Below are 25,809 nucleotides of genomic sequence, written 5' to 3'. Positions count from 1 at the left end.
CGTTGCCAATAATTTATTAATTTTTCTTATACCAGGGGGCGGCATATTTCAGCTTATTTCGGTAAATTTCGTCAGTTGGAACGTGTTTAGGAAGCTCAAATTACAATTTTCGTAGTTATTGTAATGAAAAGTTGTATGGGTCACATGGCACGACGTAAAAAAATTCAACCTGTGCGATTGCCGCCCTGGCCTTCGGCCACGAGTTACGTATTAAGTTTTGTATGCTTGCTAAGAGGACCGAAAGTAAAGAAATGTCAATTTAAGGGGCGAAAGCGAAAGCTTTGGCCCGCGAATTGACAGCTTTACTTTCGGTCCTCTTAGCAAGCATACAAAACAGATTACGCAATGGTTATTTGGATCACAAGGGACGAAAGTAAAACGAGCCATCAGAACAGTCGGAGCGTTTGCTGCGACTGAGCCCCGTACGAACCCGTATATCTATTGCGTACGTGACCCTAATGCGTCTGTCACCCTACTTTGACCGTAGACCTATTGCACCCGCAAACGTAGTTGAAGTCAAATTATTATGAAATGTGTACATCTTAGAAATTGCGCATAGCGCAATTACGAAGCCCCGTACGACGTTCCTTTCAAATGTAACACAAATTTCAAGTTGACCTAAAATTTTAATTTATTGAGAGGCCTAAGGCCTAGTTACGGCCTTAGTCCAACGACCCAATTTTTTTTTTCAACAGTAGTCTATTCGGCCTTCGATTACCTTCCAAATGAAACAAAAATTAGGAAAATCGGATGAAATTTACTCGAGTTATATGCAAAATACACTTAGGGCCGAGTAGCGGGCTTAGTCCAACGACCCAAATTTTGATTTTTTTCAACAACATTCTGTTCGGTGTTCAGCTACCTTTTAAATGAAAAAAAAATAGGAAAATCGGATGAAATTTACTCGAGTTATATGCAAAATACACTTAGGGCCGAGTTGCGGCCTTAGTCCAAGGACCCAAATTTATTTATTTTTTCAACAACATTCTATTCGGTGTTCGATTACCTTTCAAATGAAAAATAAATTAGGAAAATCGGATCAAATTTACTCGAGTTATATGCAAAACACACTTAGGGCCGTGGAACGGCCTTAATCCAAGGACACAAATTTAATTTTTTTTTCAACAACATTCTATTCGGTGTTCGATTACCTTTCAAATGAAACAAAATTTAGGAAAATCGGATCAAATTTACTCGAGTTATATGCAAAATACACTTAGGGCCGAGGAGCGGCCTCAGTCCAAGGACCCAAATTTCAAACATTTCTCTTACCTCTGTCTATTCGGTATTCAATTGCCTTTCATATAAGACAAAAACTAGCAAAATTGGATGATATTTACTCGATCTATACGCAAAATACACTTAGGGCCGAGGAGCGGCCTCAGTCCAAGGACCCAAATTTAAAACGTTTTTCGCCACATTATATTCGGGCTTCGATTACCTTTCAAATGAAACAAAAATTACGAAAAAAGGATGAAATTTACTCGAGTTATATGCAAAATACACTTAGGGCCGAGTAGCCTTTCACTTCTAGTGCCCTAACTCACGGTCCATTCACCCGATTTTAATTAACTTTTTTTTTCCTGGATCGGTATCGACAATACCTATCTTTTGCCGTTTCATTTGCATTTCCATCGTTTTTTTGCCGTAAATATCCCCAAAAGACCTTAAAGCACTTAGGCGGCCCTAACTCACGAAGGGGCGACCCAAATATGCCCATCTTCGAACTTAGCCTCACTATTTTGACTATCTTTCAGGGAAAAAAAAATTTGAAATCGGATTTGATTTACTCAAGATATCGACGTGACGGACAGACGGACAGAGAAAATTTTAATTGCGGATTCGTTATCTATGAACATAGGCAAACACTTTGCCCTTACCGTCTGCTTCGAATTCCATCAATTACACACGGCATCGTAATCCTATAAGCCCCTTTGTACTTCGTACGGGGCTAAAAATTCAACCGTGTGCGAAGTTTGCAGCCCGTGGCCGAAGGCCAGGGCGGCAATCGCACAGGTTGAATTTTTTTACGTCGTGCCATGTGATCCATACAACTTTTCATTACAATAACTACGAAAATTGTAATTTGAGCTTCTTAAACACGTTTCAACTGATGGAATTTACCGAAATATGCTGGTAAAAGAAAAAATAATAAATTATTGGAAACGTTCTAATTTCGGGAAGCGAAAATTACAATTTCCATGCTTCGGGCCGAAAATGAGGGCAATTTTTCGAATTTTCTCGGGTTTCCGGCCCTCTGCATGAAAACTCACATGTGCACCTGTTTGGGACGGTTGATTTAAGGCACTTTCGCTTGTAAGCCTCACTTCGTTCGGCCTACAATCCGCAAAATTGCCTAAAATCAATCGTCCGAAAAAGGTACACAAATGACTATTTCATCACACGAACTACGAAAATTGTAATTTTCGGTTCCCAAACGGGAAGCGAAAGTAAAAAAATGCAAGTTATGTATCGAAATCGGTTAATACATAATACGAAAGTCTATGTACATAATGCGCATAATGCGAAAGTCGATGTACATAATGCGAAAGTCAAATCTTGTCAAGATGTTTACTTTGATCAATATTGAACAAACCGTGCGCCAGTGCTCTGATTAATGTTAACATACAAAGTTGATGACGAATAATTCAAAGGATATTGTTGTTGTTTTTACGTCTGATTGTTGTGATGGTTGATAATATTAATATTTTCTTATACCAGGGGGCTGCCGCCCCCTGGACCCCCGCAAATGTAAGCATATTTTGGTTTAGTTCATCATACGATAACGCATTTCTTCGAGTTTATGTGCCTCAATTACAATTTTCGTAGTTCTCGTGATAAAAAGTTATGTGGATCACACGGGACGACGTAAAGAAATTCAACCTGTGCGATTGCGGCCCTTGCCTTCGGCGCGGGCAGCAACTCTCGCACACGGTTGAATTTCTTTACTTTCGTCCCTTGTGATCCAAATAACTATTTCGTAGTTAGTGTAATGAAAATAACTAATATTTTCATGCTTCGGGGCCGAAAATGAGGGCAATTTTTCGAATTTTCTCGGGTTTCCGGCACTCTGCATGAAAACTCACATGTGCACCTGTTTGGGACGGTTGATTTAAGGCACTTTCGCTTGTAGACCTCACTTCGTTCGGCCTACAATCCGCGAAATTGCCTAAAATCAATCGTCCAAAACAGGTACACAAATGACTATTTCTGCATTTTTTTTTCTTCAAGCCTGAAGTAAATCGAATTTTCCTATAGGAAATCGACAAGTCCGCTAATTGTTTTTTTTTTCTTCATTGCATCCGGTTTCAAAATCCTTTCATCATGTCTATAGCTATACACACCACTCAAGGTCTAATCTAATTCGCAAATATTGTTTATTATAATATTTTTCCGAACCCTCGATAGCAGAGTTAATTCTGATAGCATTATATTAGTTCATAAAACGATAAAATGATGGCAACGATAAGCCGCTATATTTTTTTGTCGTTGATCCGAATCACCTTCGTATTGGTAATAAAATACATTTGGTGTCGACGATGAAAGCGGAAACCAGAACTTTTTTTTCATTCGAATCAGCAATTCAATGCGAATTTGCAATAGAAAACTAAGAATTACGTCAGAGTTGTGTACTTAAGCGGTTGACGATAACGAATTTAAGAGGGCGTACATATTTGTCGACGAATTACGTTCGAATTACGATAACGTTCGTGTATGGCAAAAATACTTCTCTCTTAACTTAAACGATTTTGTTTAAAATTCCAGAGAAATGAATCAAATAGTTTCTCACCACACTTTGTTAACGAACAGACTCGAATCACGATGACACAATTAAACTTTGTTTCTGCTAATAGCCAGCCTTCGTAACCAACCAATAAGCATTTGCACGCTAGACGGACAGGATGACTCAGTGGTTACGTACTAGCTTCCTTCCAACAAAGTGATTCGGGTTTGATTCCCGTGTCAGACAATTCCACATGGAATTTTTCTAGAGATTATATCGCATTGGTAACGTCTTAAAATTCACTCAAGCTTCAATATTTGGGCAGTTTTAACGATTACTTTGTGTGTCTAGTCAAATTTAGACGATATTCTAATTAGGCAGATAACTTGCGTCAGAGAGTATTCACATATTTCGAGGCGTGGTTCGGAAGTCACGCTGCCGGTGGTTCAGACTGCACTTGTTATTGGCCGTCAGTGAGTCTCTAACTGAACAAATCAAAATCAAATCAAATATCCCAAACTACATTAATAGTGCAGTAAGGTTTAGAGAAAAAATTGTAAATTTCATCAGCGATACAACAAACATCAAACATATATGCAGTATGATAAATAACTTCTTGTTTGATGCTGATCTACCTCAAAATGACAAGAATGATAAGCGACTAGTCTTTGTATACGTCTCAGAAAATATTTTTTTTAAAAAGAATAACGTAAAAAAGCTCGCCCTCTACCATAAATAATATATACAATCCAAAGATTAATCGAGAAAAAACACACACAAAAGCGGAATGATGAAAAGGTGGAAAACAGAAAGCCCACTGATTCATATAATGCAACCAGCTACTAAATATCAGACAATAAATGAATCTCACAAATTATTTCTTATTGCAATACGAATTAATATTCTGTTTGGGACAAGTATTGAAACAATATAATTGTTATAACATAAGGTAGATACTCTCTGCAACGACGGCAGGATGTAATTTGAATCAATTAAAGCGATTAATAAACATGTCATATGGTCATTATGATGCTGAAATGGGGAAAACGATAGTGCGACTGGTACATAGAGTCACTGACAAATTTATGTTCATAACTGCTCTCAAACTAATGACTGCATCAAAAGCAGGAAAGCAGATTTCGATTTTATACGCAACACGTTACGAACAATAAATTAAATCGCTCAATTGAAACGAGCCACCGATGACTTGACTAGTTGCAGAGAGTAGTTATCATCCAACATCAAATGATCTCCAGTTCAATTGTCGACGAAAAAAATTTCGTGCCTCCAACAAAATCATTTCCCGGTTAATTTTTCCTCGTCACATAAACCAAACGAGTCTCAATGATTCTTTCTGTCGACGAAATTTATAAAAAAAAGCCTGGGGCAAATTGTTTGTTTGCCTTCACCAACGTTCCATGTATGAACATGCATCGAATATACTCCACAGATCATTATTATATACACTCGTATGGTTACAATGTCAAATTACGATAATGTATAAGCGTCGTCTAACAAGTTACTTTTGGGTTGATGGAATTCCTAAATTGGATTCAGGGAAGAATGCGAACCTTGAGAAAAAGAAAAAAGGAGAAGAAGAAGAAGAAAGTCATCAAAAATTGAAGGGTGCGGCGAAATGTAATTTAGATTTGCTGTATTATTGCAAATTTCCCGTGGACCAGCTGGTAATCGATCAAATGGTAATTTACAGCCAGGATCTACACTGAAATTCAACTTGACAAAATCAAAACAATCTGCTGCCTTTTTCATGTAGTTCGTTAATGTTATAGTTTTCGGCAACAACGCTTTTCTGTTATAGTAACTTTTAATTGTCTTCGGCAATTGGCTAAAATCGATGGTATTTTACGACAATTTTTATGGTAAAGTGGTACACCCGTGATTGCGATCACTGTAATGTAATACGAATAAGGTATTTCCCGGCTGAAAGCTAAATTACCATAGAGAACACCATAAAATCATTGTTCAATTTAGCTATGGCAATTGTTTTATGTGCTCACACCTGAAATCCTCCATTATACAAAAGTTAACAAAAAAAAGTTTCCGATTATTTATCGAAACCAAATCTGGTTTTAAGCATGGAATCTGCGACTATTGTCAAATTCAAAGAAACGTAGCACAAATACAAAAATGACTAACGATGAATCACTTACCGAACATTCAAATCAATATAATATTATGAGCACTTGAATGAAATCCAATAAATTCATATTTTGACACGAAAAATACACACCAAGTGTTCGTTTCTCCTTTTTCTTTACAAAACAACACAAGGACAATTTTCTGTACCTTTTTTTATTGGACTGAAAATGTAAAATCAATCTGTCACTGAGTGTGACTTCACAATAAGTCACAAAGAACCGAGGACGCGAACAAACTTCCACAAGAGTTCCAAAAGACTGAAGCACCGCTCGCTACTTTTAGAAAAAAAATGTAATCGACTCTCACGGAATTTGACAGGATAAACGTCAAAATTGCATCAAAAAGTCTTGAGGCTTTTCACAACCGTGCGTCTTGAAAACTTTACTTCGTCCTAAATTATGCCTTCAATGAATAAAATTGAATATCAACACTTTTTGAGATTATGTTTTTCGTTTTACTTATTTCCTTTAATTAAATGATTTCGCTTCATACTTTTTTCCACGTACACTGTTAAAAGTCTGCGACAATGTTTTTGACATATTTACTAATTTTTGCTGGGTCAAACGTTAAACGATAAATTTACCGATTCTGATTTTAAAAAAATAGAACAACAGTGCTGTTGAAATCAAAGCTTAAAAGATCGAGTTCGGTGTTCGGTTTATACAAAAACAAAATCATCAGCAAGCGAATTTTATCCTGACGGAGCACACAAAACTTGTGACACTACAGTCGTGGTGGTATATCGCAACATGCAGAGCCGGATTATCATTTCCAGCGCCCTGGGCCGTAAGATTACAGCGCCGCTCAAAAATGTGAAAAACGAAATTTATCAATTTTTTTAGAAACAAAATTAAATTAAATTTTAAGAAAAGTTGTCTAGTCTAAATTATGTCTAATTATGTTTTAATTTTAAACGACCAATAAATTCCTACTTGGATTTTTTGTGATAGAAATGAACGTAAAGTTGCGAGCGGAGCGAGCGAATTTTTTTTTGGTTCACCAGCTCGACTTAGTGAAAAATGATCTCAACATATTACCCGGTTTTTCGGTTATCAAACGTTTTTCTTTGTAATTTGTCTCCCGCGAGGTTTATCGCTTGCAACTCATTTAATACCCGAATTCTTTTGAAAACAGTCCTACCAGACGTGCCCATAGAAGGCAAAACTATTTTTTTTTTAAATCCTCATACCTCAACAGCGGAAGCTGATCGAAAACAGGAAACATGCACTTTTCTTATAGAGGTATCTCCAGATACATGTCATTGGAAAGGTAATTGTGAACAGAAATTTCTTACTTAAAACAGTTTTAAATTTGTTGATGTTCGCTGATATCGTAAACGTAAGTCAGCAGCTGTTACTTCCACAGAAAAAATATTTTTTGATAAAATTTTGACAATGCCAGGAAATATTCGAGTAGATTAACTGAGTCTCCGATTTATACTTCAAACTTTGAAGTTCAATGGGCCATTCATCATGTCACAATTCATGCATGTTTGGTGTCATTGGAAAGCTAAGACCAGTAGCAACAGCCTTTGATGTTTTTGTTATTTTTTGTATGCATAGTAACCGTCAAATTTTAAGCATTTTTCCAGCCGTTCATATCTCAGTTCAAATAAAGTTTAAACCGAATAAGACCTCATTTGCCCCGAAAGTGCATGCAATTACCTTTGTAATGCCACTTCACACGACCTTGCCCGCCTGGCCCGCCTTATAATCCGGCTCTGGCAACATGGTATTGAAAGACTTGGTCGTATCAGGCCCACTTTGTAAGAAACAGTTATTTACACTGGGACATGTTAATTTTTCTGTATAAAGATTGTTTGTGTTTCCATATCTCGTTTTGTTGTAAATTGTGTAAAAATATTAAGAAATGTATCGAATTAAGTTGAAAATGTGAAGGCCAATTCGTACAAACTGTCAATATTAAAGTCATATGTGGACTGAAGGTAAATGTGTGATAAAAGTTTGTAGAAAAACATTTTATGAGACACTGGTGATTGACTTCTTATAGTTTACATACGATGACGTCTGTCAAGTTTCTATGTGATTTATCTTACTTTTCGAACATGTTGATTCTTCCCTTTTAAAAATAGTTATTTATGGAAGAAGAGCCAAATTATTTTGTACACATAGGAAACCTCGGTTGGCACTTAGAGGCGGCACAATTTTTTTCGGTACTTCATTCCTTGCACTCTATTTTTACTGGCTGCGTCATTATTGTGGGCAACCTCTTTTTTGCGCATTTTAATAAAAAAAACATAGCTAACGCCGACCCGTACGAAACACCTATTCGTATCAAAAGCCTTTATTGTGAAACTCTTCTCTGCTGAAAAGCTATTCGCTCTTTAAAATAACTTGCATTATCCCCTCTTTGCCTTGTTATCATATACAAATAAATTGCCGGAGGCAATATAGACAGCCCCGTACGAAGTCAACTTTCATAAATTCCTATTTAAACAGCTATATACCGCTATATTTACCTATATTTCACTATAAATAAACATTCCACAAATGAATTTGCTATTATATAGCTCTACATGCCTGTATATTGCTCAATATGATGTATATAGATATATATAGAAGTCCACATATGGGATTCCTAAAAGCCCCCACACATAACCAATTACTTCTCTGTTAACAGAAACTCTCTAAGTACCATTTTTCCCAAGATATTTCAATTTTACTAAATTCCAATATGGCCGCCGGAAGCCAATTTGTTAGGAGACCTGAAATAGTACTGACGATTCACATTTATTAATACCTTTCAAACAAAAAAAAAATCATGAAATTCGGTCAAAATTTACTCGAGATATTGACAAAATACTCCACGTTCACTGTACGGCCGAGTAGCCAGATAAGAGCTCACTCCAAGAGACCTAGCTCACGCTCCGGAGAACATAATTTCATAAACTTTTTTTCCCCTGATTGGTACGATCAATAATAAAGCTAAAACAGGCGAAATATGTTCAAATGTGGCCGACATACAAGCAAAAACTGCTTGCCGCCCTGTGCCTGTTTCACACTAAGGGCTCTAACTCACGAGTCAGTCATCCGATTTCCATAAACTTTTTTTTTGTCGATCGGTATTGTAAATACCTTTTATTTGGCTTTTATTTGGGTATCACTTTCAAGTGTAACGTTTAATTGTCCGGAGATATCGTCGAAAAACACTTAGGCACTTATTGGGCCCCAGCTCCGGAGAGGTCGATCCGAAATCACCCATCTTTGAACTTAACCTGTCTTTTGATATTACCAAACGGCGAAAAAAGAATTTTAGATATCGGATGTGTTTTACTCAAGTTCGAGAACGGACAGACAGACGGACATTTTTAGCCCTGTACGAAGTACGAAGGGGCTTATAGGATTACAATGCCGTGTGTAATTGATGGAATTCGAAGCAGACGGTAAGGGCAAAGTGTTTGCCTATGTTCATAGATGACGAATCAGCAATAAAAATTTTGGCCGTCTGTCCGTCCGTCTGTCACGTCGATATCTTGAGTAAATCAAATCCGATTTCAAATTTTTTTCCCCTGAAAGATAGTCAAAATAGTGAGGCTAAGTTCGAAGATGGGCGGTTTTGGGTCGACCCCTCCTGAGCTGGGGCCCCATAAGTGATTTAACGTTTTCCGAAGATATCTCTGGCCATTTAAAGGCTACACTTGTAAGTGATACGTCAAATGAAAGGTATTTACAATACCGATCGACGAAAAAAAAAGTTTATGGAAATTGGATGACCGACTCGTGAGTTAGACCAATTGGTGTGAACTAGGTACAGGGCGGCAAGCCGTTTTTGCTTGTAGGCTGGCCAAATTTCAACGGACTTAGATAGATTTTGCTTTATTGATAGGTATTGACCGTACCAATCCGGGAAAAAAAAGTTTATGAAATTCGGTTTACCGGAGCGTGAGCTAGGTCTCTTGGAGTGAGCTTATATATGGCTACTCGGCCGTACAGTGAAGGTGGTGGTTTTTTTGTTAATATCTCGAGTAAAATTTGACCGAATTTCATGAATTTTTTATTGTTTGAATGATACTAACGAATGTAAGGCAGCCGCCATTTTGGATTTTTGTAAAAACAAATAAATCGATGAAATTGATAATTACAAAGTCACTGATCAGTGAGAAGTGTAGTTTGTGTTACATTTGAAAGGAACGTCGTACGGGGCTTCGTAATTGCGCTATGCGCGCTTTCTAAGATGTACACATTTCATAAGAATTTTACTTTACCGACGTTTACGACCGCAGTAGACTTACGTGCGCAATGGATGTACGGGTTTGTACGGGGCTCAGTCGCAGCAAACGCTCCGACTGTTCTGACTGTTCTGTACTTCGTACGGGTCTAAAAATAGAGGGCTGACATTATTGATTTTATCACGAAATGCATTAGAAATGTAATAGAACTTCGGATATAATAAAATCTATTATATTTAAGCCTTAAGATGAGTAGACAGTTCGTTAAAAATACATACAAAACCGAAAACGACTGCAAAATGGTTGCAAAATATGACAGAAAATGTATGAGTCAAATGGCAATTATTTTGCAAGTGTAAACATTAGGTTTAAACCGAGCTAGCAAAATATAGGTCTATTCCAAGGCCATACGTATTATCAAATTACTAATTACTAATTCATACATTTTATGTCATATTTTGCATGGGTCCATTTTTCACGAAGATAGATAAATTACTGTTCTACCATCGGAAAACATTTCTTATGAAAATAGTACAGCCGCCAGACACTTTGAAAGGCTCCAGACTTCTTTCTGCTATTCCAAGTCTAACTTCTGTAAACTAAACAGCCTCGATGAAGCATTGTAAACCATTAAATGTCTAATTCCAGGATTCAGTCGAACAAATGTTTCGCGGAGGTTTCATTATCAAAAACGAACCGATCAACGAGGACAATAGTGACTTTCTGCAAAACGTCGTTGTCAAATGCGAGAAGAACTATGTTCCACATCCGACTGACCACAGAAGCGTGAAAACAACGATTTGCTCTGAAAGCGAGTATGTGGTAGATGGCAATGTACCGTTCGAATCAATAATTGTTAAGGAAGAACCGAGGCTTAATGATTGCCTACACTTGCGATCACTTGCCGCGTCGACTGTCGGTGAATCGAGTTGGGAATGCTATTTATGCAGACATGTGTCGATCGACATGGTTTATCTCCATAGGCACCTCAAGGCACATAGCAAACCTACTGTACAAACTTTCGAACCCAAACTTTCGACGAAGCGAAATTTGGATAGCCTTAAAGTAACACAACTCGGGCGACGTTTCGCATGTAAAAAATGCGACAAGACGTTCATTAGTAGCTCAACACTTTACCATCAGAAATTGGCCCACATAGAAAATAATATCACAGAGAAATTGTTCGTCTGCGATTATTGTCATCGAAAATATTCACGTAAATCTACTCTTAAGCAACATTTGCTCATTCACAGCGGGGTTAGAAAATTTGAGTGTAATGAATGCGGTCGAAAGTTTACTGATTCATCAACGTTATATAAGCACAAACAGACCCACTCCAACGATCGACCTTTTGCTTGTCATTTATGCCATCAACGATGTTCCCGTAAATCAACATTAGAGCGTCATTTAAAGACTCATAGTTCCGAGAAAAGTTTTACTTGCAACATCTGTGACAAGAAATTTTCCCGCAATTCAACATTAAACCATCACAAATTAATTCATAACGGTGTGAACCCATTTCCGTGTAATCAATGCGACAGAAAATTTAAAATCAAATCAACACTAGATTATCATATAAAAACACATAGTGGTCTACTGCCATTCAGATGTGACGAATGTGATCGTAATTTTATGACGAAAACCAATTTAAATCAACATAAGAAAAATAACAAACGCCATCGAGCTGTTCATCATGAATTGTCTACGAACGGTATTAAGAGCGTCGCAAATAAGAATAAAGCAAATTCAATAATCTCCGTCCCGTAGCCAATCAGAAAATAAGGATGATATTGATTGGCAGCGGCGATGGTATGGACACGCACGGAAATTGTGAGAATTTAGCATATGTACTTATCGACTGTAGGTTGAAAATATACATAATATACAGTAGATAAAATCTTGTTGCTAACACGCTGGTAAATGGGGGTTTTGGGCACACGATGTGTTGCTGAACTCACATCTTGTGCGCAAAACAACCCTATTTAGTAACTTGTTAGAAAAATAGCTGTTTTATATGGAAAATTTAAAAAATAGTTGAACGGTTCAATTTTCTAGCAATATTTTTGATTTGGTCAGCTCTGTAAAACAACTTTATTAAATAAACCGTAAAAAATTAAAATAAGATCTTTTTACATTTTCATTGATTTACAATATTCATTTAAGGCGCAAGGTCTTTACTTTAAGGCAAAAGCCTTTACTGTGAAACTCTTCATTTCTTTTACTTCATTCTCTACTGAAAAGCTATTCGCCCTTTAAAATCACTTACATTATCTTTCTTTGCCTTGTTATCATATACAAATAAATTGCCGGAGGCAATATAGACAGCCCCGTACGAAGTCAACTTTCATAAATTCCTATTTAAACAGCTATATACCGCTATATTTACCTATATTTTCCTATGGTAGATGCTATGTGCACCCGGGTGCAAATAGTCATATAAACACTATTTGCACCCGGGTGCAAATAGTCATATAAACACTATTTGCACCCGGGTGCAAATAGTAATATAAACACTATTTGCACCCGGGATTTCGATATAGTTGGGTGCAAATAGTGTTTATATGACTATTTGCACCCAACTATATCAAAATCACGGGTGCAAATAGTCATATAAACACTATTTGCACCCAACTATATCAAAATCCAAGGAAATTAGGTTTTTTTTATAAAAACTATCAGAAAAAGCTGCAGTTTAAGTTGCGAGTGCGCTTACGTTTTTAAAAAGTAACAAAGGAAGTAGTTAGTGAATGAAAATTGAATTTTTATTTATTAAAAATACAAAAAAAAGATTTCAGTTTGGAAAAGAACTCAAAAAAATTTAGATTCTGCAAGATTTGCAAAAGAATATCACATTTACTTGTTTTGCTGCAGCGAAAGTAATATCAGACATAACAAATGAAACCAATCGAGGCAAGTACAGCACATTACCTGAATTCCGTTCAGATTTGTGTAGATAAACAAGAAAATTCACAGCACTGTCGATGGTTTTGTTCATACTGATACGATAATCTGTAGTAGAACAGAACTTTGTTTTTGAAGTAGATAACTTTTGGATAAGGTTCAAACTCAATATCTGAGCTGCGATCTAGTATGTTCCATTCGTAACAGCAAAAATTTAATTGCTAGAGTCCAGGATATTTTCGTTCCTATTCGTAAAAGGATGAATCTAATTGCTAAAGTCCATCACAGTTTGTTCGAACTCACACGTAAAAGGAAAAATCTTATTGCTAAAGGCCAACAGAGTATTTTCGTTCCCATTCGTAAAAGGAAGAATCTAAATGCTAAAGCCCAACAGAGTATGTTCGGACTCATTCGTAAAAGGAAGAATCTAATTGCTAAAGTCCATCAGACTATTTTTGTTCCGATTCGTAAAAGGAAGAATCTAATTGCTAAAGTCCAACAGAGTATGTTCGAACTCATTCGTAAAAGGAAGAATCTAATTGCTAAAGTTCAACAGATTATGTTCGATCTCATTCGTAAAAGGAAGAATCTAATTGCTAAAGTCCATCAGACTATTTTCGTTCCGATTCGTAAAAGGAAGAATCTAATTGCTAAAGTCCAACAGAGTATGTTCGAACTCATTCGTAAAAGGAAGAATCTAATTGATAAAGTCCATCAGACTATTTTCGTTCCGATTCGTAAAAGGAAGAATCTAATGCTAAAGTCCAACAGACTATTTTCGTTCCGATTCGTAAAAGGAAGAATCTAATGCTAAAGTCCAACAGAGTATGTTCGCTACTAGTAAAACGGTAACTTTTTTCTTTATTTTTCCATAACAAAAGCGTGATTTACGTTGGAGTTGGGTGCAAATAGTGTTTATATGTCTATTTGCACCCGGGTGCAAATAGCGTTTATATGTCTATTTGCACCCGGGTGCAAATAGCGTTTATATGACTATTTGCACCCGGGTGCAAATAGTGTTTATATGACTATTTGCACCCGGGTGCAAATAGTGTTTATATGACTATTTGCACCCGGGTGCAAATAGACTTTATATGACTATTTGCACCCGGGTGCAAATAGTCACTTCGATTTTCCTATAAATAAACATTTCACAGATGAATATGCTATTATATAGCTCTATATGCCTGTATATAGCTCTTCTTCTTCTTCTTCTTCTTTTTCAGCCTGTTTCTATCCACTGCTGGATGTAGGCCTCTCCAACTTCTTTCCATTTCGTACGATCCATTGCCATTTGCTGCCAGTTTGTACCTGCAATATTCTTAATTCCGTTTGTCCATCTCTCTGGTGGTCTACCTATAGCTCGTCTTTTATATGGTCGCCAGTTCATGATCTTTTTGGTCCAACGTTCGTCTGTCCTTCTTGCAATATGTCCCGCCCAGCTCCATTTCAGAGATGCTATTCTTTCCATGACATCAACGACCCTGGTTTGTTGTCGAATCCATTGATTCGTCATTCTGTCTCTGAGTGTTATTCCAAGCATACTCCGTTCCATGGCTCTTTGTGTCACTCTCAATTTATCTTCGGATGCTTTTGTTAAAGTTAACGTTTCCGCTCCATAAGTGAGCACTGAAAGGACACAAGTGTCGAAAACTTTGCGTTTCAGACTATTATTCATTTTGCTTTTGAAAATTAGTCTGAGTTTTCCGAACGCTGCCCATGCAAGACCAATCCTACGTCTTATTTCTGCAGTTTGGTTGTCCAGACCTAACTTCAGTTTATGTCCTAGATATACATAGCTGTCGACTCGTTCAATGACAGTGTCACCAATTTTGATTTCTCTATCGTCCCCGATGTTGGTCATGACTTTTGTTTTCGATAAGTTCATCTTGAGGCCAACTTTGCTTGCCTCTTCACTTAACTGTTGTAGCATAAGCTGAGCCTGACCTAGATTCGCTGCTATCGGTACAATGTCATCAGCGAAGCGGAGATTGCTCAGGTACTCTCCATTTATCTTTATTCCCATTTTACTCCAGTTTAACTTCCTAAAAATACTCTGCAGAATCGCCGTGAATTCTTATTAGCTACTAGGTTAAGCTTTTAAAGGACGAATAACCTTTTGCTCAGATAGGTTCAAAAGAATGGGCAAAGCTTTGTGGAAAAGAATGTTCAGAAAGAGTAACACTACCCCGTCGGGCACTGTGCACTTTGATAGGCACGGTGGTCCCGAAACGTGCAGAAATGTGCGGGTCAGAGCTCGAGGATTACCGGGGCGAGCAAAGTAAAGCTTTCATACTCACCAACCCGCAGTAGCAAGCGTGGTGTTTTAATGCTAAAAACCTTCAAACGAAGCCATAACGAATTATACATTGTATATAGCTCAATATAGGTGAATATAGATATATATAGATGTCCATATATGGAATGCCTGAAACCAGAGTCTTTTATAAGCGTTTTTGACTGGGGTGGAAATTATTTTAGGGGCCCTATTTTTTTTAGCAAAGGGGCCCGTTTTAGACGCTTCGATTTTTAAGCTGGTTGCTACGTCAAATATTTAAATTTTGAAAAACATGAAAATTGTGCTTTTAAGCGCCGAAGGCGAAATTTTTCCGTTATATGCGTGGTCATACTAAATTGATATAAAAAATTGACATTTATCTACCTAGGTGAAATAATAGCAGTGAAAAGGTGCTATTATTTCGCCGTCGGTAGATAAAATAGCGTATTCACCTCTGTCCACATGTTTGTTTACTTCTAAACAAACATGAGGACAAAGGTGAATAATCTACTATTAAGAATGATATAGCCGAACAAAATGAACAGAACACGAACCGATGTCAGCCATAGAACCATAATCACAACTTATTTTTCTTTGTTATTTTGACAATTACATTGTTAATAGTGTTGAGGATATGGCTCTATGGATGACGGTTTGACATTTCATTTCACCTTGGAAAAAACCTATCGCCAAAACTTCAACCAATTTCGGTGAAAATCGGGTACAATGTTTCGGCGATCCGAGCTCGTTTGAATCGTCTTTCAATTCTAAGAAATAGGTATTTTTTACTTTTTGTGTTAGTTTCCCATTTTCAGAGTGAACACGTGAAAAGTAGTAACATGTCAAGGGGTCGCGAAAACAGTTTTTTTTGTGATAGCTCGAGATAGAAATGTTTCTAAAAGTTGAAATGACCACAAACGGCAGAGAGAATTGAACTGCGTAATAAATTGTGTAACATTCTCACCAATCACCAAAAGGCTAGGACGAAAAAAAGTACTTTGGATGTAGTGATCAACGAACAATTCAACATCACCAAAGAGTTCATCTCAAACAACCCGGATGTCGTAGTACTAAACGCCGACAAAGGAAATGTAACTGTTTTGCTTCCTAAAGAACAATACATAACGAAGATGGAAGAATTGTTGCGGGATCGTAAAACGTATGTGATTTTAGAAGCGGATCCGACGAACAAAATTGGAGCTTTATGTAACCGAGTGATATCAAAATGGAAAAATGACAAATACATCACTGTTAAAGAAGCCAAAAATCTACGAAGATACAATTCGCACCTCGCCAAAATGTACGGACAAGTTAAAATCCACAAACCAGGCAATCCATTGAGACCTATAGTTGATTGCATTGATACACCGACCTATAACTTGTCGAAAATGTATGCTAAGATCCTGAAGAATGTCACTGGCAGGACGAGAAAATCCGTCAAGAACGCGTTTGAATTTAAAGACAAAATCAAAGATACAACCTTACCAGACGGGTATATCTTAGTATCGTTAGATGTTATCTCACTATTTACGAACGTACCGAGTGATTTAGTATACAAAGCGATAGACATGAGGTGGTTCCAAATTAAGAAATTCACGACGTTACCTAAGAAAGAATTTTTGGAAGGACTCAAGATTGTCCTTGAAAACTGTACTTTCAGTTTCAATGACGTAATTTACCACCAAATCTTTGGATCACCAATGGGATCACCTGTTAGCCCTGTAGTAGCCGATTTGGTCATGGAAATGGTTGAAGACGAAGCGTTCAAAAAATACAAAAGTAGAACCCCATTCTACTACAGATATGTAGACGATAGTTGTACATCATGCCCAAGAAACAAAACAGAAGAGCTGTTAAATACGTTCAATAGCATCAATCAACATATACAATTTACGATGGAAATTGAATGTGCAAACCAGATAGCGTTTTTGGACACTTTAGTGATACGAGACAACACCGGAAAAATCACTACGAATTGGTACCACAAAGCCACATGGTCCGGACGTTATTTAAATTTTCTTTCCAGTCTCCCGTTCAGCTATAAGAAAAACACCATAGCAATACTAACGGAAAGAATGCTAAAGTTAGCATCACCAATGTATCACCGGGAAAACTGTGAACTGATAAAACGAACTCTTCTCAAGAACAACTACCCTTTAAAACTGCTAGAAAATGTGATGGACAAAGTGATTTTGAATTACGACAAGCCGAAAGACAAAAAGGATAAAAGTGATACGAAATATGTCTCGATTCCGTATGTTGATGGTCTGTTCGAAAAAATCAAGACTTTGTTTAAACAATACAGTATACAGGTAGTTGGGAAAGGTGATAACACGTTACAGCAAAAGTTGTTCACGAAGTTAAAAGATGCAATTCCGGTGCAATTACAGTCCGGCTTGATATACAAAGTCGTTTGTTCATGTGGTAAAGTGTATATAGGCCAGACGATTCAAAGACTTCAAAAACGGCTTGAAGGTCATCGATATAATTGCAAAATCGGTAATAAACAACACAGCGCATTATGTGAACATTTGATTGAAACTCAACACCAATTGAACTGGGATGATGTTAAAATATTGTGTAAAGAACCTAAAAAGCAGAATAGAGACGTGATGGAAATGATAGCTATAAAAACAACAGAAGATGTTATCAACAAACAACAAGAGTGTAAGTTCTTATCGAACACGTATAACAACGTCATTAAGGACACATTTAAACGTTGACTTTATCATATGACGATTGATTGTCTGTCTCTTATCATGCTTTAGTATTAAGTCGACCTTTACAAGGGATCATGAAGAGAATAATTTTTGTTAATTTTTCGATTTTGTTGATTTAATGTTCTGTCCACATACACAGTGTTTATGTATAGACACTTTGTGAGAAAAAAGCGTTTTTTCTTTTTTCTGAAAAGTACATGATCAAAGGTATGTTCGAATTGTTGTCATTAGAATAATTTTTTCGCTGATTATTATGAATCGAACATTTACAGATAGAACGTTTGTTACCGTATATGATTATATACGCCCGTTGACAATGTATTTGTTAATACAGTAAACCCATAGGGTATGTTGTGGTCGTTGTAAATTTGTATTACCAATTGTTAAATTGTGTAGTTACGATGATGTTTTTTCCAGATTACCATTGATAATGGTCACTTGTATGTGACCGAAATATTTGGTTGAAAATAAAAAAATTGAGCGAAACCGAGGATTTTCCATTTCTGTAAAATGAAATGTTGTAGGAACATAGGCATATAGTAAACCTTCATTAAAAGTATAATCATCGGTAAGCGCCGCAGCCCGTTCTAGACTTATGACTCAAAATATGGTAAACGTTTGGACATTCCTGCTGGCTTATAACAGCGCTTATCCATGGAAGTGTAGCTCGACTTAGCCTCTTTCGTTCCATATATAATACACCCCAAATAAATTGTGGTGCAAGTCAAAAATGTAGTCGAAGTAAAATTGCTGACCAGTAGACCTATATTTTTCAGTGCTTTCAACTTATTTTTGGTCGTGAAACAGGAGTAAAGCGATGAAAATGTAAGGTCAAAATTACATGTTAACCCAAAACGGTCCGATCCCATCATTGGCCTTGAAAATGTAGCTTTCGTCCTACTTTGTAGAAGGTGGAAAACCTCATTAAATTGACTTTATAAAATGAACAGAACCGTTCGCCATTCATTTGCAGTCAATAAATGATCACTCAAGATGTACTTTGTACTTCCCAAGAGGTCACAACCGTTCCCAACTATGAAAAATGTATGTAAAATCGAATTTTTTCAAAAACGAGCCATCAGAACAGTCGGAGCGTTTGCTGCGACTGAGCCCCGTACAAACCCGTATATCTATTGCGTACGTGACCCTAGTGCGTCTGTCACCCTACTTTGACCGTAAGCCTATTGCGCCGGTTAATGTAGTTAAAGTAAAATTATTATGTAATGTGTGCATCTTACAAATTGCGCATAGCGCAATTACGAAGCCCCGTACGACGTTCCTTTCAAATGAAACAAAAATTTCAAATCGCCCTAAAATTTTATTTTTTTGAAGGGCCTAGTATCGGCCTCAGTCCGAGGACCCAAATTTAAAAATTTTTTCAACTACATTCTATTCGGCCTTTGATTACCTTCCAAATGAAACAAAAATTACGAAAAACGGATGAAATTTACTCGAGTTATATGTGAAATACCTAGTAGTGGCCTTAGTCCAAGGACCCAAATTTAACTTTTTTTCAACAACATTCTATTCGGCCTTTGATTACCTTCCAAATGAAACAAAAATTACGAAAAACGGATGAGATTTGCTCGAGTTATATGTAAAATACACATAGGGCCCTAGTAGTGGCCTTAGTCCAAGGACCCAAATTTATTTTTTTTTCAACTACATTCTATTCGGCCTTTGATTACCTTCCAAATGAAACAAAAATTACGAAAAACGGATGAAATTTACTCGAGTTATATTTCACTTCTAAGGCCCTAACTCACGGTCCACTCACCCGATTTTAAAAAACTTTTTTTTCCTGGATTGGTATTAACAATACCTATCATTTGCCGTTCCATCGTTTATTTTGCCATAAATATCACCAAAAGACCTTAAATCACCTTAAGATTGATCTATCTAATCCTATCTTATTTACTGCTACGTCCTCGTTAAACTTCATTCCCTCCACTCTTTTTCAAACTGGCTTGGGACAGTCTTTGGCGGTGTTAAATCACTTAGGTGGCCCTAACTCACGAAGGTCCGACCCGAATATGCCCATCTTCGAACTTAGCCTCACTATTTCGACTATCTTTCAGGGAAAAAAAAAATTTCGGATTTGATTTACTCAAGATATCGACGTGACAGATGGACAGACGGACAGACAAAATTTTTATTGCAGATTCGTCATCTATGAACATAGGCAAACACTTTGCCCTTACCGCCTGCTTCGAATTCCATCAATTACACACGGCACCGTAATCCTATAAGCCCCTTCGTACTTCGTACGGGGCTAAAAATATTTCTTTTCTGTGGAGATTAGTGAAGATCTTAGACCATATTTTTCCAAACACACAGATCTGTATTCGGGAACTATGAATCAGAAACAACATTTTCTGTAATAATTGGGGCTAATACACCACAAGGTCAACACCCTTTCATACCTTGGCAATAAATTACGGAATTTTTCTCGTAATTTAGGCCCTCAGCATGAAAAGTTGTGTACGCATCTGTTTTGGACGGTTTATCTTAGGCACTTTCACTCGCGAAATTGCCTAATATAAACCGTCCTCAACAGATACATAAATAACTATCGTTAATTTCATTTCATTATTATTTGAAAAATATTTTTGAGGCACGCCGTAGTATAATTCTTTATCAGAAAACCGTTCTGCATCAATAAAAAATAGATTTTAAAAACTTACTAAGTTAATTGCGATTATTTTCCGGTTCAGAATCAGATTATCTATCGACGAACACATCATAACAGCTCTCAAAAGCAAAGAAGTACCTAATACTGAAATAAAATTCCAGAATTTATGCCTTTATGACTTTTTTTTCACAAAATATGGTCCTTGAGCAAATTTTATGATAGATGCTATACAGCACTCTCATTACAATTTTTGTGTGGAGGATTTGTAAAAAGTGTGGTGCACTGGGGTGGATTTATAAAAAGTGGGGTGGAATGATGTGAACAGAAACTCTCTAAGTACCATTTTTCCCAAGATATATCACTTTTATTAAAATCCAATATGGACACCGGCAGTTATTTTGTTAGTAGACCGGAAATTTTACCGACGCTTTACATTCGTTAATGCCTTTCAAACAAAAAAAAAAATTCATGAAATTCGGTCAAAATTTACTCGAGATATTGACAAAATACTCCACGTTCACTGTACGGCCGAGTAGCCAGATAAGAGCTCCAGGGATTCCACGCAAAAATTAAAGTAAAAAAGTGGAAAAGTGAGTAAAAATAATGAAAATAGTTGCTAGAAATAGTTGATTTTCTGGTGAAAAAGTTGGTAAAAAAGTGAGTTTTTAGGAAATTTTTAACCCCTTTTTACGCGAAGCCAAAGATTATTTCACGAATAAGTTTCTCCGAGATGAAGTAATAACCGGTTAGAATTGCAGATAACTTTATTTTAACGAAATAGTTATTAACGACCTAGCAAAATATTTTCAAATGAGGGAATCCAATTAATGTCATAGACTTCTATCAAGCATTTACAAAAATGTGAAGCAGAAAAATTTGTTACTCAAAGACTTCAAATTTAGTTGCGGAAAGAGTGTTAAGCCTCTGATCACAAATCGGTTGAAAGAATTGACTGATTCTTCTTGTATTTTTGCTGCAGTTTTAAATACTTAGGACGTTAAAATTATTGGCGGAAATTTTAGAAAATGTATAATAAGAAGAAAATGTATAAGGACGCCACGGGAGAGGCTAGGTCGACGGATGACAATGTCAATTCTTTTTTTTTAAATCTACACATTCTGAATTATGAAAACCGACACATTTTCTGTGATTGTGTTTTACGCGAGTTCTTGATTTCTCCCTTTAAAAACACACGTAAAAATCACGAAACATTGAAAAAACACAAAACAGAAAATGTGTCGGTGATGCTGACTGCAAACGAAACTACAACCTTCATTTGAAGGTCAATTGAAGCCTAAGATTCGTTACAATTAACAGAAGGATTAAGTTACAACCAGGCATGCTAGATAATTCATGCTATTGATAAAATATCGATTTTTCCTTAGAACCGATTATCGATTTTTTCAAAAAATCAATAGAATTTTTTATCGATAGTCGATAAACATCCACTGAAAATCGGTAAATATCGACTGATAAATCGATAAATAGTGACTGATAATTAGATTATAAATCGATATTTATCGATTATCGATAAAACATTCGATTGATATAGTATCGATAATTTTGAAAATTTTGTCATCGATTGATGATATTTTTCAGTGAACATGGCAAGATACAACTAAGTTTAAGAAAACTTAAAAAATATCAAAAATTCTAAGGTTGATCGAAGTTTTTGGATATTTTTTTGAAATTGCACTAATTGCATTTGTACAACAGTTCTCATTAAAAAAAAGACGACCTATGGGCAATTCTATTTAATTTGTGAATCGGTTACGTAGGAACGGCAATTTTGAGGGAGTTGCAGGACTCCTACGCCTTATCAATCTTCTAAAATGATTTCGGGGACCCTCGATTCATAAACAAAAACTTGAGTTCGTATTTTTGTAGCTTCTCTACTTCCTAAGTATTTAACCGTTCCTTACGTGACATAACAATGGAATTAGTCCTATACAGTTTTCAACTCTTTAAGTTGGCGATTTCTCTATTCTCCTATTTATAGAAGATTTTCATCCTCCAAAACGGCAGATTAAAAGAAATTTAGAGCTCAGGTACTTTTTAAAGTCTTGCTTTTGTGCCCGAACTCGTAACATCATATCGCAACTTCACTTGATGTTTTTTAAGTTTTATACAACTTGACCTGACTTAACAGGCATACTTATGGCGTGAATACTAAAGTGGATAGAATACTCTTGTACAATGTATTTCAATGGACTACTCTAGTCAATTTTAATAGAAATTTTGTAGCGCCGCAGACGAAATGTAACAATTACAATTACAGCATGTTTTCTACTCTACTTTAACTGATTTAAAAAAAAGTGAGTAAAGCGTCTGAAAATAGTTGAAAAAAGTGAGAAATCAAGCAAATAGTTCCTCACTTTTTCAGATATTGAAAATAGTTGAAAAAAGTGAGAAAAGTGAGTGCGTGGAATCCCTGGAGCTCACTCCAAGAGACCTAGCTCACGCTCCGGTGAACATAATTTCATAAACTTTTTTTTCCCTCATTGGTACGGTCAATACCTATCTAATAAAGCGAAAACAGACGAAATATGGCCGACCTACAAGCAAAAACTGCTTGCCGCCCTGTTCCTGGTTCACACCAAGGGGTCTAACTTACGAGTCGGTCATCCGATTTCCATAAACTTTTTTTTTGTCGATCGGTATTGTAAAAACGTATCACTGACAAGTGTAGTGCTTAAATGTTTGGAGATATCGTCGAAAAACACTTAGGCACTAATTGGGCCCCAGCTCCGGAGAGGTCGATCCGAAATCACCCATCTTCGAACTTAGCCTGTCTTTTGATAATACCAAACGGGGAAAAAAGAATTTTAGAAACCGGATGTGTTATACTCAAGTTAGAGAACGGACAGACGGACGGACGGACGGCCAGACGGACGGACGGACAGACGGACAGACAGACGGACAGACGGACGGACGGACAATCGGACAAGAATTTGTCTTCTAATTACAGCCATGAAGATGAATGCATGGCAAAATAAAGAACTAAAACTTTAAAACTTTTATTTATCAGCATTGGTACATATATCACATTTTAGCACATAAAAAATCAAATTCAAAATTCAATTTTAAAATTCAAATCTCTAAACTAAATCACAAATAAAAGATCTCCTCCATTTTCTCAGACTCCATGAACTCTTTCCTCTTCAGACTCCAGACAAACAGACTCCATGAACGCCCCCATGACTGAGGCTGCATTCCCTTTCTGGATCGCAATACTAATCCGTTGCAGAATAAAAGACTTGGTTCTGGGTTCGTGTGTCTTCAAAGTTATAATCTTAGCAAGTTCGTCCAAAAATGTTTTTGCTTCATTGCACCAGGGACCCATTGTCTCGACGACAAACGGAACGAAATGGTAATTTTGATCCAGCAACGGCGCATAGGTGTGCTCCTTGATTCTGACCATGTTCATTGCTGCTTTTCTAACCACTCTTGCCGTGTTCTTTAGCAGGCTGGGTTGAAAAGTGTCGGTACATGATGCATCCCAGATCAGTGTTTTTCCTTTTTTCCACGGAACCAAGCTCATGCCATCTACCCTTCTTCCATCAGTTCGAATTAATCCAGGCGGCTCTAGAGATGCTGGAGTATCCGCTGAAGCGAGGGCTCTTTTGATGATTTGATTTAATTCCGCATGTCTTGGCCAACGGCCGGCGCTTTTTAAGCAGTGAAGCCCGTGTCGGCCTTTCCTATCCCCTGGTGCACCACAGACACAATTATGAGGTTTGCAAATGTCAGTTCCAAGTCTTAGCCCGATACATATCCGGAACACATTGTTGTCCAGTAGCGTGCCAATTGTCTTTGAAGGTAACGCGTGTAACCAGGCGCCTAACTAAAACTGTACTTAAATGTTGTTTACATCTCTTGTTTGTGAAAATTAAGGACTACCGAGTTTCTGAAAGAACAGGTTAAGACAATCACGGAGGCGGGTGACACCAAATTTTATAAACACACTCATTACAGATAGTTTGAGAAAACAACTTGGAACTTGAAAAAAATAATTTTTTTTTGGAAAATTCAGAATTTCGTTTTTGTTAAGTTACATTTTTCATATAAACTTCGCCGCCGTTGACGCTATTTGTGTGTCACTGCCATCGTGATCTTAACCTCTTATTTCAGAACCTTGAGGAATACAACAACTGATCGACTCTATCATCTGTTGTCAGTCACAAGACAGATTTTGTTACACACACTCATAACAGGTACAAAAAGAAAACTTGAAAAAAATTTGCCTCATAGCCTGTTCTTTCAGAATCTTGGTGAAATCAGCCACTTCTTACTGCAAAAATATTTATTAGTGATTAAAATCATGCCCGCACGTTAGTAAGTGGGCGTGACGCAAGTCCACTACCAAAAATGTTTTAACAAAAAAATTTTGAGGACGGCGGAGCATATTTACAGCAACTTTTTAAGTTCTCCACCTTAACTCCAACGACCCCCAATTATGTTGTAGATGTTGTATTAGAAAAATGGTTAAACGAGCCGTCAGAACAGTCGGAGCAGCGTTTGCTGCGACTGAGCCCCGTACAAACCCGTACATCTATTGCGTACGTGACCCTAGTTCGTCCGTCGCCCTAATCTTACCGTAAGCCTACTGCGCCCGTGAACGTCGGTAAAGTAAAATTCTTATGAAATGTGTACGCCTTAAAAATTGCACATAGCGCAATTACGAAGCCCCGTACGACGTTCCTTTCAAATGTAACACAAATTTCGAATTGACCTAAAATTAAGTAAGTATCATTTTCACCGATTTATATTGATTTTACAAAAATCCAAAATGGCGGCCGACGGCCATTTTGTTAGGAGGTGGAAAGTAGTACGGCTGCTTTACATTCGTTAGTACCTTTCAAACAAAAAAAAATAATGAAATTCGGTCAAAGTTTACTCGAGATATTAACAAAAAACACCACCTTCACTGTACGGCCGAGTAGCCACATAAAAGCTCACTCCAAGAGACCTAGCTCACGCTCCGGTGAAACGAATTTCATGAACTTTTTTTTCCCTGATTGGTACGGTCAATACCTATCTAATAAAGCAAAATCCATCTAAATACGTTCAAATTTGGCCAACCTACAAGCAAAAACGGCTTGCCGCCCTGTACCTAGTTCACACCAAGGGGTCTAACTCACGAGTCGGTCATCCAATTTTCATAAACTTTTTTTTTGTCGATCGGTATTGTAAATACCTTTCATT

General features: G+C 37.0%; 2 protein-coding genes across 11 annotated transcripts in view; one reads left to right on the top strand and one right to left on the bottom strand.

Annotated features, from left to right (window-relative positions):
• Positions 1-6,443, bottom strand: part of LOC119075288 (beta-arrestin-1) — a 61,279-nt gene extending 54,836 nt beyond the window's left edge. For all 10 annotated transcript variants that reach the window (XM_037181676.1, XM_037181680.1, XM_037181677.1 and 7 more), the window contains exon 1: positions 5,896-6,443. The gene's annotated coding sequence lies outside the window, so the exon portion shown is untranslated. The remainder of the gene's footprint in view (positions 1-5,895) is intronic.
• A 1,241-nt stretch (positions 6,444-7,684) lies between these two features.
• Positions 7,685-12,176, top strand: LOC119075289 (gastrula zinc finger protein XlCGF52.1-like). Its single transcript, XM_037181687.1, has 2 exons — positions 7,685-7,829; positions 10,722-12,176. The coding sequence occupies exon 2, from the start codon at positions 10,737-10,739 to the stop codon at positions 11,838-11,840; it is 1,104 nt and encodes a 367-aa protein (XP_037037582.1). The 5' UTR covers positions 7,685-7,829; positions 10,722-10,736; the 3' UTR covers positions 11,841-12,176.
• The last annotated feature ends 13,633 nt before the right edge of the window (positions 12,177-25,809 follow it).

The sequence above is a fragment of the Bradysia coprophila genome, unplaced genomic scaffold (assembly GCF_014529535.1).
Source record: "Bradysia coprophila strain Holo2 unplaced genomic scaffold, BU_Bcop_v1 contig_197, whole genome shotgun sequence".
NCBI lineage: Eukaryota > Metazoa > Arthropoda > Insecta > Diptera > Sciaridae > Bradysia > Bradysia coprophila.
Note: the sequence above shows the minus strand (reverse complement) of the source record. Positions and strands in the feature narration are given on the sequence as shown.

Excerpts from the sequence above, each read along its gene's own strand:
- LOC119075289 (XM_037181687.1), top strand. The coding sequence starts at position 10,737 with ATGTTTCGCGGAGGTTTCATTATCAAAAACGAACCGATCAACGAGGAC.